Raw genomic sequence first — 15757 nt, forward strand, 5'->3', positions numbered from 1 at the left:
GTTTTTCTTGTTTTGAGACACGGAGAGCTGTGGGACTCCGCCAGCATGCAGTGCACGTCCCCAAGAAGTTAGGACAAGACAAGGAAAAGCCAGTGCACTAGGAGAGAGGCACGCGGCGGATGAACAAGTGTATAGATACGAGTACCCTTATCATCGAGTAAACTAATGGCGGGAGACTCGGCCGGCTTGCGATAGTGTTGAGCCAATCGATAATTTTACTGTGAGTGATGTGCTTGCAGCCTTGCACCCGCCTTGTCCTTGTGGACATAGCATAGCTTGCAGAGATTCATACATTTGTAACTAGGAGAAATTTCTAGTTGAGTACAGTCAAACGGCATCCAGTCAAGCGAGCTCTTTTTTTTTAATTGAAAAAGGGAGAGTATATAAAGTCCCATGCATTGGCTGGCTGGTTCATCAGCGAAGGAAAGAAACCGAGGCAGCTACGAGGAGGTGATCGATGAGCAAGGTGGAGATGGGTGACGAGGAACAAGGACAAGATGTTCTTGCGGTAGATGATCCGGAGAAGAAGTCGTCGGCTGCGAGCGGCAGGCTGCAGCTGTCGCCGTCGTCGTTGAGGGAGGCGCTCTCCTGCACCTCCTCCTTGTCCCTGAGAGAGCAGCAGTACGACGAAGAGGGGGAGCTGAAATGGGCGGCCATCGAGCGGCTGCCCACCTGGGACAGGCTCCACACCTCGCTCCCGCTCCATGCCAACGAAAATGGCAATGCCAACGGCAATGGCGTTCGTCCGCTGGAGCCGGTGGACGTGCGCCGGCTGGGGGCGGCGGACCGGCGGGAGCTGGTGCACACCCTCATCGCCGACATCCACGAGGACAACCTCCGCCTGCTCCGGTACCAGCGCCGCAGGATGGACAGGGTCGGCGTGCGGCAGCCCACGGTGGAGGTGCGGTGGCGGAACCTCCGCGTCGACGCCGAGTGCCAGGTCGTCGATGGCAAGCCGCTCCCCACGCTCCTCAACTCCGCCATCTCCACGTTCTCGGTACGTAATTCATTCGTTCATCTCGCCGCTCTGTTCTTCTCTTCTGTACTAGTATTAGTCGATCGACTCGCCACCTGTTCGCTCAAATGCCACGGTTGCCATCTGCAGCTGCTCACCACCATGCTCGGCTTCAACCGTCACCAAGAAAGGATCCACATCCTCAAAGATGTCACCGGCATCCTCAAACCTTCCAGGTGAGCTTCCTCCTGCTATTTGTCCATGTACTTGCTGATCGACATCCCTCTTTTCTTCCTCCCTCATCATCAGTATTTGTCCAATCTGTGTGTACATTCTGATGCAGGATGACCCTTCTCCTTGGACCCCCGGGCTGTGGCAAAACCACCCTTTTGCTAGCACTTGCTGGAAAGCTCAACAAAAATCTCAAGGTATCCCCACTCTTTTCCATCGACACATGTACTTGGTCATTCAAATAATGGGCATGCACTCCACAGTGTAGGCCTGAAATTGCACGCAGAAAACAGAGAAAATGCTGTATTTCAGTACTTCCTTTACTCACATAGTATGCATGTGTGGGTGCGTAGGTAACAGGAGAAATTGACTACAATGGTGTCAAGCTGCAAGATTTTGTTCCAGAGAAGACAGCAGCTTACATTGGCCAGTATGATCTTCATGTCCCTGAGATGACTGTCAGGGAGACGCTCGACTTCTCTGCAAGATTCCAGGGTGTTGGCAGCAGAGCAGGTATTTTCTTTTTCCTGGGACCTGTTTTTTTTTGGAAAGGAAGTTGAAACCCCCCGGCCTCTTCATCAATAAGATGCACACAACAATTTCTGGGACCTTGTTACTCAAGATTTTTTAGGGACAGCAAGCAACTAACTAATCTAAGCAAATGCCCCATAGTCAGAAAGACCTTGATTTTAGGAAATATTAATTACCCATTCTATCTACTAAACTGAGTGCTCTCAATTTCTTGTACAAAATAGAAATCATGAAGGAAGTCATTAGAAGGGAGAAAGAGGCTGGGATCACCCCTGACCCCAACATAGATACGTACATGAAGGTAAATACTGACCTATTTTGCTATAATGTTGTAACATTTCTGCGTGTGCCCATTGGAACCCTTTTCTCTGATAATATTGAATCAAACCTGAAAACACCATCTTTCTGTCAAGTGCCATAATATTTTTTCAGTGATTCTTGAAAAAGAACAAATAGTATCATGTGTGTACAGAACAGTTCACTTTAGCTGCAACATTTACTATTGCTGTGCACTTTCTTATAGGCAATATCTATGGAAGGTTTAGAAAGAAGCATGCAAACGGACTACATTATGAAGGTAAACAATGTTCAAAGAATAATTCACTGGTTCTAGCGCACAATGTTTTTCGTGTGCATAATCCATTCTTGCCTGACAGATAATGGGACTTGACATATGCGCCGATGTACTAATAGGAGATGCCATGAGAAGAGGTATTTCAGGCGGTGAGAAGAAAAGATTAACCACAGGTGAATTTACAATACATATGACATTTTCAGGATGGTTTTATTGTCTCAACTATAATCTTGTAAATGATATTTCTGCAAGATAAATAAATAAATAAATTTACTATTCATTGACTAAAATTCCTTAATTGCATATTGGAAGGTATGCACTTTTTCTGGTGGTTAATTGATTTTGTCGATGCTTTCTGTACTTTATTATTACCATGAACTAATATGAAACTCGCCACAACAAAGTTAACAACGGGGGTATGATAAACCATAAATTTCTGTTGTCATGAAAGCACACAAACATGAACTAATTAACTTAGCATGATTCTTCTCTACTTTTTAGAATGTAGCTGTAATGTGTTATATTCAGTTCATGTAATCCCAACCTCAATTTTGGTCTATGTAGGATAAATAATATAAATTAATTCGATACTTGATGCTTATTTTTCTTCACTTGTAAAAATTCCTTACAAGCAGGAGAGATGATAGTAGGACCATCAAAAGCGCTCTTCATGGATGAAATATCAACTGGGCTGGACAGTTCTACCACCTTCCAAATTGTTTCTTGTCTCCAACAGCTAGCTCATATATCAGAGTCTACCATACTGGTCTCACTCCTTCAACCAGCACCAGAGACTTACCAACTTTTTGATGATATTATCTTGATGGCTGAAGGACAAATCGTATACCATGGTCCTAAGAGCTGCATTATGAGTTTCTTTGAATCCTGTGGCTTCAAGTGCCCTGGAAGAAAAGGGGATGCTGACTTCCTTCAAGAGGTATTTAGCAAAATATAGTCATTTATATAGTCTGAATTGCTCATGTCAAAATAAGCATCAATAGCATCTAGGGAGTCATGTAAGCATGGTTCACCTTGTCATCTAACAAAGTGTACGATTTATACCTATAGTTTTGATGTGAATTCAATGAAAGCAAAAATGGTTAATATGAAGTAATTGGGTTTAGATTACGATAACCTGAGTTTGTCATGCTTATTTTACTCTTGCTTACACTCGAAGGTAGTCCACTCTTAACAACTTATGTATTACATAGGTCCTGTCAAAAAAAGATCAACAACAATACTGGAGCCGCACCGAAGAAGGATATAATTTTGTTACTGTTGATCAATTCTGTGATAAGTTCAAAGCATCTCAAAGTGGTCAGAATCTTGCTGGGGAGCTTTTGAAGCCGTATGACGAATCTAAAGGACATAATAATGCCCTGTCCTTCAGTATCTACTCATTATCCAGGTGGGATCTACTCAAGGCATGTTTTGCACGAGAGCTCCTTCTTATGAAAAGGAATGCCTTCATCTACATAGCAAAAACCATTCAGGTAAGGAAGTCGAAGCTATCTTGGAAAAAAAAAGTGATTGATGCATGGGAATTTTGTGCCTAGTTTTACAGTGCTATTTAGAATGTCACATGCTAGGTGTTTTATGGGTGTAGATTCAGTTCTAGTCTGTAAATGCATAATCCTGAAATTACATGCATTATGCTCAGTATTAGTTACCGATCGAAATATAGCAAAATCTAGATCTTGTGTACACTGAGAACATTGAACTCTTGGCCCTAAAGCAATGTGATGCAATAAAGTTCTTGTGCTACTATGGAGGTCTGCAGGTCTCAATAAAGCTTTCACACTAAAAGTTGAGATCTATGTTTACATCTACATTTGAGTCACTTTCATCTCTCCAGTGAACTGCAGCATTAATATATATAGTACCTCCTCCATTCCAAATAACTTGAAGTTCTAGGTTTATCCTAATCCAAACTTCTTTAAGTTTGATCAAGCCTATATAAAAATATACCAACATCAACAATACCAAATTTGTTTCAGTAGATTCATCATAAAATATATTTCCATACCACATATATTTGATGTTGCACTGTGCAGGGGTAAGGCTTCACTCGTATAATCCTTCCCCATACCCCACCTGGTGTGGGAGCTAGATATTATCACATTTTTCTATAAACTTTATCAATATTGAGAAGTTTGACTTAGGACAAAGCTAGAACTTCAAATAATTTGGAACAGAGGGAGTAGACAATAAAGGTAAAGATTGATGCCGTATGTAGCTCTAGTTGTGCTCAAATGCGAAATATTGTAGGAATAGGGACTGTGTGCTTAACACAGAGTACATGGACTTGTAGCCATCTTGCAGTATTTTCTTCTGCACACTGAGAACATTGAACTCTTGGCCCATATAGAAGTCTACAACAGGAAGTTTCCCAGCATGTCAGCATCTTATTCTACATTCAGTTCCTACTCAGTGTGAAATTTCAGGACTTAAACATGCACACCATAAACTAACATATGTATTTCTGCGCTGCAGCTTGGATTACTTGCTGTTATTACTGGGACAGTATTTCTTCGCACACGTATGAGTGTTGACAGAATTCATGCTAACTATTATATGGGTTCACTCTTCTATGCGCTCCTGCTGCTGATGGTGAATGGATTCCCTGAGCTGGCCATGACAATTGACAGTCTGCCGGTCTTCTACAAACAGAGAGACGACTACTTCTATCCTGCATGGGCTTATGCAATACCATCTTTTATCCTAAAAATTCCAGTCTCTTTAGTTGAGTCAGTAGCTTGGACAACAATATCCTACTACCTGATTGGCTATACCCCGGAAGCATCCAGGTAAAGTTTACAATTCTGTTGTAGAAACTAATTACCAAGTGGGATGGGAGCACTAGTTGAACTACAACAATATTTTGATTGAGGAATTATCATCATTCACCCAACTCGAGTCATTTAGATGTGGAGTATAATCACCCAATGAAAAATAAAAGATTCTTGCCAGTGAAAATAGTCCAAAGTATAGCATTGTTTATAATGGTTTTGCTGTGATCTGGTGTATTGTAGTCGAACATAAAAATCCCTTATCTAACACTATATTTACTTTTCTTTTAGAATTTCTTTCCGCGAAAATAGTTTTTTCAGTTGCAATACTTGCTTTGTGGTAACATGCACGATTCTTGTGTTCAGATTTTTCTGTCAGCTCCTCGTCCTCTTCCTCATGCACACAGTAACATTATCAATGTTTCGATGTATCGCCTCATACTGTCAAACAATGGTGGCTGGTTCAGTCGGTGGTACGATGGCATTTCTAGCCACCCTTCTGTTTGGGGGTTTCATAATTCCTCGTTGTAAGACACTCCCTTATTTTCTTCCCACAAAAAAAAGAATACTCCCATTTCATATTGCTAACAACAGATGAGTCCTAATTTCTTGCAAAAGTAGGTCGTCCTCAATTATTAAGCAAGCATCACTAACATTTTCAGTGCCGTGTTACTACAGCATTACTGCCTAATTGGCTAAAGTGGGGATTCTGGCTTTCTCCATTGTCGTATGGTGAAATAGGCTTAACTGGAAATGAGTTTTTGGCACAAAGATGGTTGGAGGTACACTTTGGCATACCAAGTATGAATTAAGTTTAGAAACATGTAATATCAAAAGATACTTTTTTTTTATCTTGATAGATCAAGGTATCTGGTGTAGCACTCGGAAGGAGGATCCTAATGGATCAAGGGGTAGACTTCTCCAGCTATTTTTACTGGATCTCAATTGGAGCATTGCTTGGGTTTACTTTGATGTTCAATGTAGGCTTTGCCATAGGTTTGACCATTAAAAAGGGTAAGTGTGACATGTACGAAACTGCATTAAGCTAAACAACTTAAATACTACTCCCTCCAATCCAAAATAAGTGTCGCAGTTTTGAACTTAGGTTGAACTAACCTTAGTTCAAAACTGTGACTTATTTTGGATCGAAGGGGGTATAATTTTCTAGTGTAGCCGTGTCACATAAATTGTGAACTCAACAAGCATATGCTAGAGAAGTAAAAAAAAACATGGGAAATGGAGCAAAAATAGTTTCGTTCAGAAGAACATACTGTTTGCTCTGGTTAGATATGCAACCTATTCTAATCTCCTATGAGCCTCTCAGTTCCAGGAACTTCTCAAGCTATTATCTCTCGCAATAAGCTTACCACATTTGATGGAGGAGACCAAGATAACAACACGGAAAATAGGATGCCTAAGTTACAAGCAGAGACTGCTTTGTCACCAAATAGGACCGGTTAGTTGAATTCTACACCACACAATACTGTCAATGGGATATATTTAGTTTGACTTCAATAATTAAATCTTGTGCAGGGAGGATGGTATTGCCTTTCACGCCCCTTATAATATCATTCCAGGATGTCAACTACTATGTAGACACCCCTGCGGTAATTCAAATATAGCTATAGCTAAAACATCTTTGAAAGCATGACCGGAGAGCTTAGAGCCATACCAAGGGCTGATCACTAATAACTAAGTATTTCTTCATTGCAGGAAATGAGGGGGCATGATTACGTGGAAAAGAAACTACAGCTACTCCACAATATCACAGGAGCATTCCAGCCAGGGGTTCTCTCGGCACTCATGGGGGTTACTGGAGCAGGAAAAACAACACTCCTTGATGTTCTTTCTGGAAGGAAAACTGGTGGTGTTATTGAAGGGGATATAAGAATAGGAGGGTATCCTAAAATTCAGCAAACTTTTGCTAGGATATCAGGCTACTGTGAACAAACTGATGTCCATTCCCCACAGATCACAGTTAGTGAATCGGTTGCATATTCAGCCCGGTTGCGCCTTCCACCAGAAGTTGATTCAAAAGCAAGAAATGTGAGCTATATTTGTCTCTCTTGTTGAAAATACAATATGGTATCGGAGCCAAGAGGTCTCGAGTTAAAGACCCTGCTAACGCAAACCTATATGAAAAGAATAAAAGTGTAGTGTACAGGGTTTGCATTCTTGTATCCTAGCCTCATAGGTGGTAGGAACAGTTGAGACGAAAATGTGAGCTCACCCGTATTCCTTTCCCTCGCAGGAATTTGTCAAGGAAGTTCTTGAAATAATTGAGTTGGACGAAATTAGAGATTCTTTGGTCGGAATACCAGGGGTAAATGGGCTATCAACAGAGCAAAGGAAACGGCTTACGATTGCAGTTGAGCTCGTGTCTAACCCCTCGATCATATTTATGGATGAGCCAACGTCAGGCTTGGATGCAAGGGCCGCTGCTATTGTCATGCGTGCAGTGAAGAATGTTGCAGACACAGGTCGAACAGTTGTGTGCACCATTCACCAACCAAGTATCGATATATTTGAGGCATTTGATGAGGTAACTACTTTAGCTATATATCCCTCTCCAAGATTCTCTCTCTAGGCATCAAGAAATAAGTTTTTTTATAAGTATATTTAGCAATGGTAATTTTCCAGGTATAATAAGTATATTTAGTATTATAAGTGATGTATTGGATAAGAATGTCAGAAATCAGTTTTGTTAAATCAAACATGAAATAACCAAGTGTTATGGAACTGTGAAGCATTTGTTCACCTTTCAGTAATAATTGGAAATAGCCATGGAATAAGTTAACTATTAGACATGGAATAAAATCAGTTTCTACTTCAGATAGAACCCTTGACACTTTATCGGCAGGAAACAAGCTACTTAAAGAACCCCAAATTAAGTCCAATGCAGAGCCTGCCTCAGACTAAAGTTTTCGAGAAGCTAACAGTGATAGTACAATCACAACTTTCTCTTACTGAGTGTTTTTATGGAATAAAATGGTACTCCCTCTGTTCCATAATATAAGAGCGTTTTTGATACTACACTCAGTTTTCTCAGTTTTATTGTTAAAACTGATGTTAAAACAAGCTGACACGTCCATTCACGCGGTAGAAACACATTAATTGGAGAAAAGAAAAAACTATGTACAACAGTTATCTTGGTTGTATTTTAGCAGTGCCAATTATTATTTATTTTTGGCGAGGTTAGCTTGCCAATTAACTATAAGTAGATCATGATAGCTGCATCTGTTTTACTTTATGAGTATCAAAGTTCTGTAGCAAAGGAAACTCTATTTCTGAAAATACATATGTATTTTCTAATGCATAATCGTGCATGTGGGCAATTCAGATAACCCCTAGACCTTAGTTCCAAAGTAATTTAGATGCATTATTAATCATAAATTCATTAACTAAAAAATAAATCCATATACAAGTGTAATACCACATTTACTAATTAGCTTCTCATATATATTTAGTTGATGCTGATGAAAAGGGGTGGAGAGTTGATATATGCTGGGCCAGTTGGACACCATTCATGTGAGGTCATCAAGTATTTCCAGGTAAGTAGTAATCTTAACTTGTCCTTACACAAAATAATTAAGTACATGCGCATATAATTTATACCGTCCATTTATATGTGATACAAGTCAATTTAAACATACCATTTACCTGATCTAATTATATTTTGTTTGCATCCTTTTTTGTTATGTATTATTCTGAACCCATTCTCCAGTCCTCATGATTTTGCAATCTACATAATACACGAAGGGGCAAGCAATATTAATCACAGAAGGCTATACTCAGTTGACCACCTGCCTGTGTTATACAAACTGGTGAAATTATTTTCTTTGTTCTTTCAGGCAATACCTGGGGTAGCCAGGATCAAGGAGAACTACAACCCATCAACATGGATGCTAGAAGTTACTTCTACATCTATGGAACTTCAACTGGGAGTAGATTTTGCACAAATGTACAGGGAATCATCAATGTGCAAGTAAGTTAATTTCAAAGAACCAGCTCAGTTGGCACTAGTAAACTATCCAAAGAAACGTTGCTTGTAAAATAGATTGTAAGTTTTGATCAGAATACCTGAAAAAAACAAAAACAGACTTGTGGATCTCAGAATGAGTTTTAATCAGAATGGAATATAAGCATAGGTCATCATAGCATACTTAACAGAGATATCATTTAGTCCTTAAATTATTGTTAACACAATATTCATGCTAACCAGTATGTAAATTTTGTAACCAAAGGGACAAGGACATGCTGGTGAAGCGATTGAGCATGCCAGTTCCCGGTACAAGTGACCTCCATTTCCCAACCCAGTTTCCACAGAAGTTTTGGGAGCAATTCAAAGCTTGCCTCTGGAAGCAGTGTCTGTCGTATTGGAGAACTCCTTCTTACAACCTGGTGCGGATTGTATCCTTAGCAGTGGCCTGCATTTTCTTTGGTGTGTTATTCTGGCAGCAAGGCAACATCAATCACATGTACGTAAGCCATCTCTTAATTATGTATCTTAACTGATGAATGTATGATGGCTAAAGTTGCTTCTTTTGTTTGAGGGTAGAAACGATCAGCAAGGTCTCTTCACCATATTGGGGTGCATGTATGGATTCATTCTGTTCAGTGGCGTCAACAACTGCCAATCAGTGATGCCTTTTGTCTCCGTTGAACGCTCCGTCGTGTACAGGGAAAGGTTTGCAGGGATGTACTCTCCTTGGGCCTACTCCTTTGCGCAGGTCCTATTAATCACATGAAGATTACTATCTTCAGATAGATTTTATTACTGCTATGTTCAGATATTGACTTATCTTTTTTGGGGATAGGTTGCCATGGAGATACCTTATGTGCTGGTGCAGGTAGTGCTCTTCATGTTGATAGCATATCCAATGATAGGGTATGAGTGGACAGCAGCAAAGTTCTTTTGGTTCATGTACACCATGTTGTGCACACTGCTCTACTTCGTCTACCTGGGAATGTTGATGGTGTCGCTCACCCCCAACATCCAAGTCGCATCCATACTTGCATCCATGTTCTACACCCTGCAGAACCTCATGTCCGGGTTCATTGTGCCTGCGCCTGTAAGTAAAGCCATCTGAACTCTACTACTAGCTATTATTAAGTATATATATACCATTACCATTATAGATCAAATAATGGTGCTTACAAAAAAATACATAAACATATGGCAGCAAATACCAAAATGGTGGATATGGCTCTACTACATCTCCCCAATGTCGTGGACGCTCAATGTCTTCTTCACCACGCAGTTCGGAGATCACAACGACAGGATGATCGTTGTATTCGGAGAGACCAAATCCGTCGCAGCATTCATGACGGACTACTTTGGTTTTCGCCGTGACCTGCTGCCACTGGGAGCGGTGGTCCTGGTAGCATTCCCTGTCCTCTTTGCCGTCCTCTTTGGTTACAACATCTCAAAGCTGAACTTCCAAAGGCGATAGACAGACACATTTTCATAGTAGTAAAACTGTAGCACGATATAGAATAGATATCGCAAACACACATATCTCTTTGTGCTAAAATTTAAAGTACGAGTTAGCTTACCAACACGAAAATGTCAGTGTATGTATTTTTGTGTAGATGGGATATATAGCAGAACAGAATTCCAGTATAGTACCTAGTAATTGAGAAGATTTGATACTGTAGTTAAGAGAGACTCTTTCACCATAGTTTGTCTTATTTGTTATTGTTGTAAATCATTTATTACTATTGTGAATAAATTTGCAATACAAGTCTTGTAGTGACGAAAAACCACAACACACAACCCTGACAATTTTCATGAGCAGAATAGAATTGGTATTGGTTACCTCCGGGAGATGCTTTGCGTCGAACAGGAATTTCCCTGTCACAGCCCTAGAATATTTGAGTGTAAACAATTATATTAGGAGCATCCATGCATCATGTATACATTTTATTTAATCTTAAAATAGGGATTGATCAAACCCTAGCAGATAATTAATTCAACTAGGTTCAAATTCGAACCTTTTCAATGAACCAAAATGCCCTTAAAAATGTCCATCATTTCTAGCACGATATGAAAACATTAAAAAAATGGTGCACATTTTTGAAGGAGTTATCTGGGCTTTGAATTAAGTCACTAAGTATTTGAATTGGGCTGTAAATTCCTATAAATATTTTTATAGCTCCAATAATTCTGAAACATGTTGGTGGCACTGGGTTTAGTCATGTTGGTCCACTTAATAATTTTCAGAATCAACAAAATTTGTTTGGTTTGAAAATCAAATAAAAAGATACTGAATAAATAGAAAACAGGAAAACAAATTAGAAAAACAGAGAAGAGAGAGAGCTTACCATGGCCCAGCACTGTAGCAGCCCAGCCTGCCAGGGGCATGGTTGTCTTCAACCTCGCGCCTTCTGTATCCGCGGCATGCCGGCACGCGCAAGGCCACCTCCTGCTTCTACCGACGCCCTAGACCGGCTAAACCCGCCACGCAACCCCTCCGCAATTTGTCTATCCCAAGGGGTTCATGAGAGTGTTGGTGCTTGATAGCTATTTAACATGTTTTAGCAAACTATAAAAGGGAAAGAAAAGAGGGAGGCCTCGGTGCCCTCCTTATTATCATTCTGTTTCTGCTTGAGCTAAGGTACATATGTATTGATGTATGCAGGTTTGCAGTTTTTATGCAGAAGTATGTAATACTTAAAGTTTATGCATAAAATAAAACGGAGATGCTCAGCATTCCAGGGTCATGACGTGGATAACATAGGGGCCCTCCCATAGGGAGGACATCTTGTTCTTGTGTTGCTTCTGCTTGAGGCATAGGACGAGGACGTCGATATTAGACTCACATTTTCACTTTTGGTGATCAATTGTGGCGCTGTTATGACCGGCATATTAGGGGTTTAGCCTAGTGGGTTGTGGCCCAAGTTATCTTATCGTTATTAGGGGCTTAGTCCAATTATCTTATCGTTATTAGGGTCGTTTTCTTAGGAGTCAAGTAAACCTCTCTATATAAGGAGAGGAGATGTATCGATCTAATCAAGCAAGAAGCAATCATTATTTGCTCGGCTTCCCGAAGGGAGCCGGGAGACCTAATCCTAGCCGCCTCTTGCGCCGCCGCCGCTTCTTCTTCATCGCGCCACGGCGCCCCGCCGCCGACAGCCGCGATCGCATCTCCGTCAACCCTCCCCCTTCCCATACAACCTACGCCCTAGACCAGGTAGGATCCTAACTCCTACCAATTTGGTATTGGCTCAGTTCCGATCATGTCTTCGCCGCCGCCCATCCCGTCGCTTCCGCTGCCGACCGTCACCACCGCGCTGCTGCCCTCCCCGTCTGCACCGCTGGCCGCATCCTCCGGCGCCGCCAGCACCCAGATGACGGCCCCTCCACCGCACCACTGGCCACCGTCTACTCCCCAACGGAGATCACCGGGGTCCTCAATGATCTCGTCACCACCGTCCAGGGGATACGGCTATACCTAGCCGGCCACTACGGACCGCCGGCCGCCGCGACCGGGCCAGCCGCCGCGACCGGGCCAGCCGCCCTGTCATGGTATTCGACACCTGCGGCGCTGACCGGGCCTCTACACCACCACTGGCCGCTTCAGCCGCCGCCCGCCGCCGTGCCCCAATGGCTGCAGTGGCCGGTGCCGGCCCTCACCACGTCACCCATGCCACCCAGGTCCTCGCCGCCGCCACCCTGGCAGCCTTGGCAGCTGCCGCACCCCGGGGCCACCGCGACGCTGGTCGGGCCGCTGCAGCCTCGCTGCAGCTACAGCCAGCCCCCGCCACCGCCCCGATCTGGCCACAATGGCCGGCCGTGGCCATCGCCGCGCCCGCCGCCTTCGCCGTTTCCAGGCAACAGCAGCTGCCACTGCCGGCGCCTTCGCCGCCCAGCATCGGGCTGACTACAACCGCGCCGGCGGGCGTGCCGATTCAGCAAGTGCAGTTCCCGCCCTCGCCGTCCCAGCTTCCGGCCTGGTTGGCCGGGACGTCACCACCGCCAGTCTACACCATGGCCGCGGACCAGCCGACGCCCTCCCTGCCGTACGACGAGCCCTCCGGCTCCGTGGGTTTCCACGCTGGCTTCGACGGGCCACCGCATTCCTGCGGACCACCTGTGTACACCGGATCAACGCCATCCTCTTCACTGCTCCGTACCGCCGAGCTGTACACTCACAGCGGTCATGCTCAGACACCGCCGCACTTCGCCAAGCTCGCCTTCGCCACCTATGACGGCGCCGAGGACCCCCTCAACTGGCTCAACCAGTGCGAGCAGTTCTTTCGGGGGCAACGGACGCTCGCGTCAGACCGCACCTGGCTCGCCTCTTATCACCTCCGCGGCGCCGCACAAACGTGGTACTATGCCCTCGAGCAGGACAGGGCAGCATGCCTTCATGGGGGCATTTTTGCGAGTTCTGCCTCCTTCGATTTGGACTACCGATACGTGGGAGCCAGCTGGCGGAGTTGGGCCGCCTTCCCTTCACCTCTACGGTGCAGGACTACACTGACCGCTTTCAGGCCCTGGCGTGCCACGCGTCCGGCGTGACGGCTCACCAGCGGGCCGAACTCTTCGTCGGCGGTCTGCCAGATCATATCCGCGTGGACGTCGAGTTGCAGGGACCCCAGGACCTCCAGACGTCCATGTACTACGCCCGTGCGTTCGAGCGCCGCACGGTGGCCATCCAGCAGGCATCACCGTCCCGGGCCGCTGGGCCGCCACCCTGGCCGGATGTTTCCGCACAGGGTCGGCCTGCTCAGGCTTCCGTGGCACCCCTTGCCGTGACTACGACACGCCCGTTCCGCCGGCTCACCTCGGCCGAGCTACTCGAGCGTTGCCGCCAAGGGTTGTGCTTCAACTGCGACAAGACCTACATGCCCGGCCACGTCTGCCCCCGACTCTTCTACTTGGAGGCTGCATACTACATTGAGGAGGACGCCGTCGCCGCCGGGCTCGGCGACCTGGCCTTCCTAGCTGTCGCAGAGGTGTTTGACGCTGGTTGATCACCTCAAGGAGTTCAGCAAGCGCTTCCCCGCCTTACAGCTCGAGGACGAGCTGTTTGTGTAGGCGGAGAGAAGTGTTATGACCGGCATATTAGGGGCTTAGCCCAGTGGGCTGTGGCCCAAGTTATCTTATCGTTATTAGGGGCTTAGCCCAATTATCTTATCGTTATTAGGGTCGTTTGCTTAGGAGTCAAGTAAACCTCTCTATATAAGGAGAGGAGATGTATCAATCTAATCAAGCAAGAAGCAATCATTATTTGCTTGGCTTCCCGAAGGGACCCCGGAGACCTAACCCTAGCCGCCTCTTGCGCCGCCGGCCGCCGCCTCTTCTTCATCGCGCCATGGCGCCCCACCGTCGGCAGCCGCGATCGCATCTCCGTCAACCCTCCCCCTTCCCGTACAGCCTACGCCCTAGACCAGGTAGGATCCTAGCTCCTACCAGGCGCGCTCAAGGGAGAGGAGGTGTGCTTCCTCCTTGGCGCTCACATCATCCTTGCGGCTTTCTTTCACGACCTCCTTTTCGTATGCGTGGACTCTTGGCGAGTCGTGCTCTATATCAGAGGGCAGAACCGCCTCTACTCTGTACACCATAAAGAACGGTGTGTAGCCTATTGATTTGTTCGATGTTGTCTGTAAGCTCCATAGGATGGAGCGGAGCTCCTCCACCCAGTTGCCCATATTAGGGGCATTATGAGTCGTGGCTTTAAGGCTTGCACGACCAGTCCGTTTGTTGGTTTGACCTGTCCATTGGATTGGGGATGGGCTACAGATGTGTAATCGATGTGGATCCGCCTTTTGTGGCAGAATTCCTGGAACACTGCGGCAGTGAAGTTTGACCCCTTATCTGTGATAATGCTGTGTGGGACGCCGAAACGATGGATGAGCCCGGAGAAGAATTTGACGATTGTGTCGGCCTTCGCGTTTATGACTAGCTTGGCTTACTAGTGCAGAACAGGGCAGTATCACCAGTTCGTAAGGGCCTTTAGTGCCGGTTCGGTAACCGACACTAAAGGGTGGGGAGTAAAGGTCCCCTGCCATTAGTACCGATTCTACACGAACCGCCACTAAAGTGCCACCACGTAGCACGATCCAGGGCCGTGGGCGGGGAGACCTTTAGTACCGGTTCGTAACACAAACCGGTACTAAAGGTTGGGGTGTTTTGGTTTTATTTTTTATTTTTCCTTAGCTCACTTACATGCATGCTACCGGTGCATGCTTGCATGTAGACATGTTGATGTGATTTAAAACCCACTCACATGCATGTGCCACGGTATTTCTGCATGCTTGCATGTGGCTTAGTGCGGAGCCTCTCAACGTCTAGATTAGACGGCTATTATGGACTGATTTACTTCATCTAACGGCTACATCAATTTTGATGATGTGGCTCAAGGAGAGGATAGAGAATTCCTAGTAGTGGGGGCTAGCTATTACTAGTAGATAAGTCTTTGTAGAGATTCCACTACATACAGAACAAAATGAATGAATCTACACTTAAAATGCATCTATATACATCCGCATGTGGTTCATGGTGAAATCTCTACAAAGACTTATATTTAGGAACGGAGGAAGTACTAGTATAGTATGTACTGTAATTTATCAGCGAGATAAATTTGTACAATGCTATGAAGCTTCCAGCTTCTGTTACATGTATCTTGCGTCCAAGGTTGCCCGTTGCAATATTTCATCAAATACAAAGGA

General features: G+C 44.7%; 1 protein-coding gene and 1 pseudogene across 1 annotated transcript; both read left to right on the top strand.

The window, feature by feature from the left end:
• Positions 1 to 394: 394 nt before the first annotated feature.
• On the top strand, positions 395 to 10752 carry LOC125508825 (ABC transporter G family member 41-like). The gene is made up of 23 exons (XM_048673619.2): positions 395 to 997; positions 1106 to 1191; positions 1299 to 1383; positions 1540 to 1699; positions 1942 to 2018; positions 2241 to 2294; positions 2374 to 2464; positions 2927 to 3228; positions 3503 to 3784; positions 4785 to 5098; positions 5447 to 5607; positions 5759 to 5862; positions 5941 to 6094; positions 6405 to 6536; positions 6614 to 6687; positions 6794 to 7126; positions 7332 to 7622; positions 8548 to 8631; positions 8932 to 9065; positions 9325 to 9558; positions 9639 to 9810; positions 9898 to 10152; positions 10264 to 10752. The coding sequence occupies exons 1-23, from the start codon at positions 458 to 460 to the stop codon at positions 10531 to 10533; spliced, it is 4389 nt and encodes a 1462-aa protein (XP_048529576.2). The 5' UTR covers positions 395 to 457; the 3' UTR covers positions 10534 to 10752.
• A 1934-nt stretch (positions 10753 to 12686) lies between these two features.
• LOC147971293 (uncharacterized) lies at positions 12687 to 14059 on the top strand (annotated as a pseudogene).
• Positions 14060 to 15757: the final 1698 nt, after the last annotated feature.

This window comes from Triticum urartu, chromosome 5A, assembly GCF_056163025.1.
Source record: "Triticum urartu cultivar PI428250 chromosome 5A, HENAU_Tu73, whole genome shotgun sequence".
Lineage (NCBI taxonomy): Eukaryota > Viridiplantae > Streptophyta > Magnoliopsida > Poales > Poaceae > Triticum > Triticum urartu.

Excerpts from the sequence above, each read along its gene's own strand:
- LOC125508825 (XM_048673619.2), top strand. The coding sequence starts at position 458 with ATGAGCAAGGTGGAGATGGGTGACGAGGAACAAGGACAAGATGTTCTT. Across the intron at positions 7,127-7,331 it reads TTGATTCAAAAGCAAGAAAT|GAATTTGTCAAGGAAGTTCT; the intron begins GTGAGCTATATT and ends TTTCCCTCGCAG. Across the intron at positions 7,623-8,547 it reads TATTTGAGGCATTTGATGAG|TTGATGCTGATGAAAAGGGG; the intron begins GTAACTACTTTA and ends ATATATATTTAG.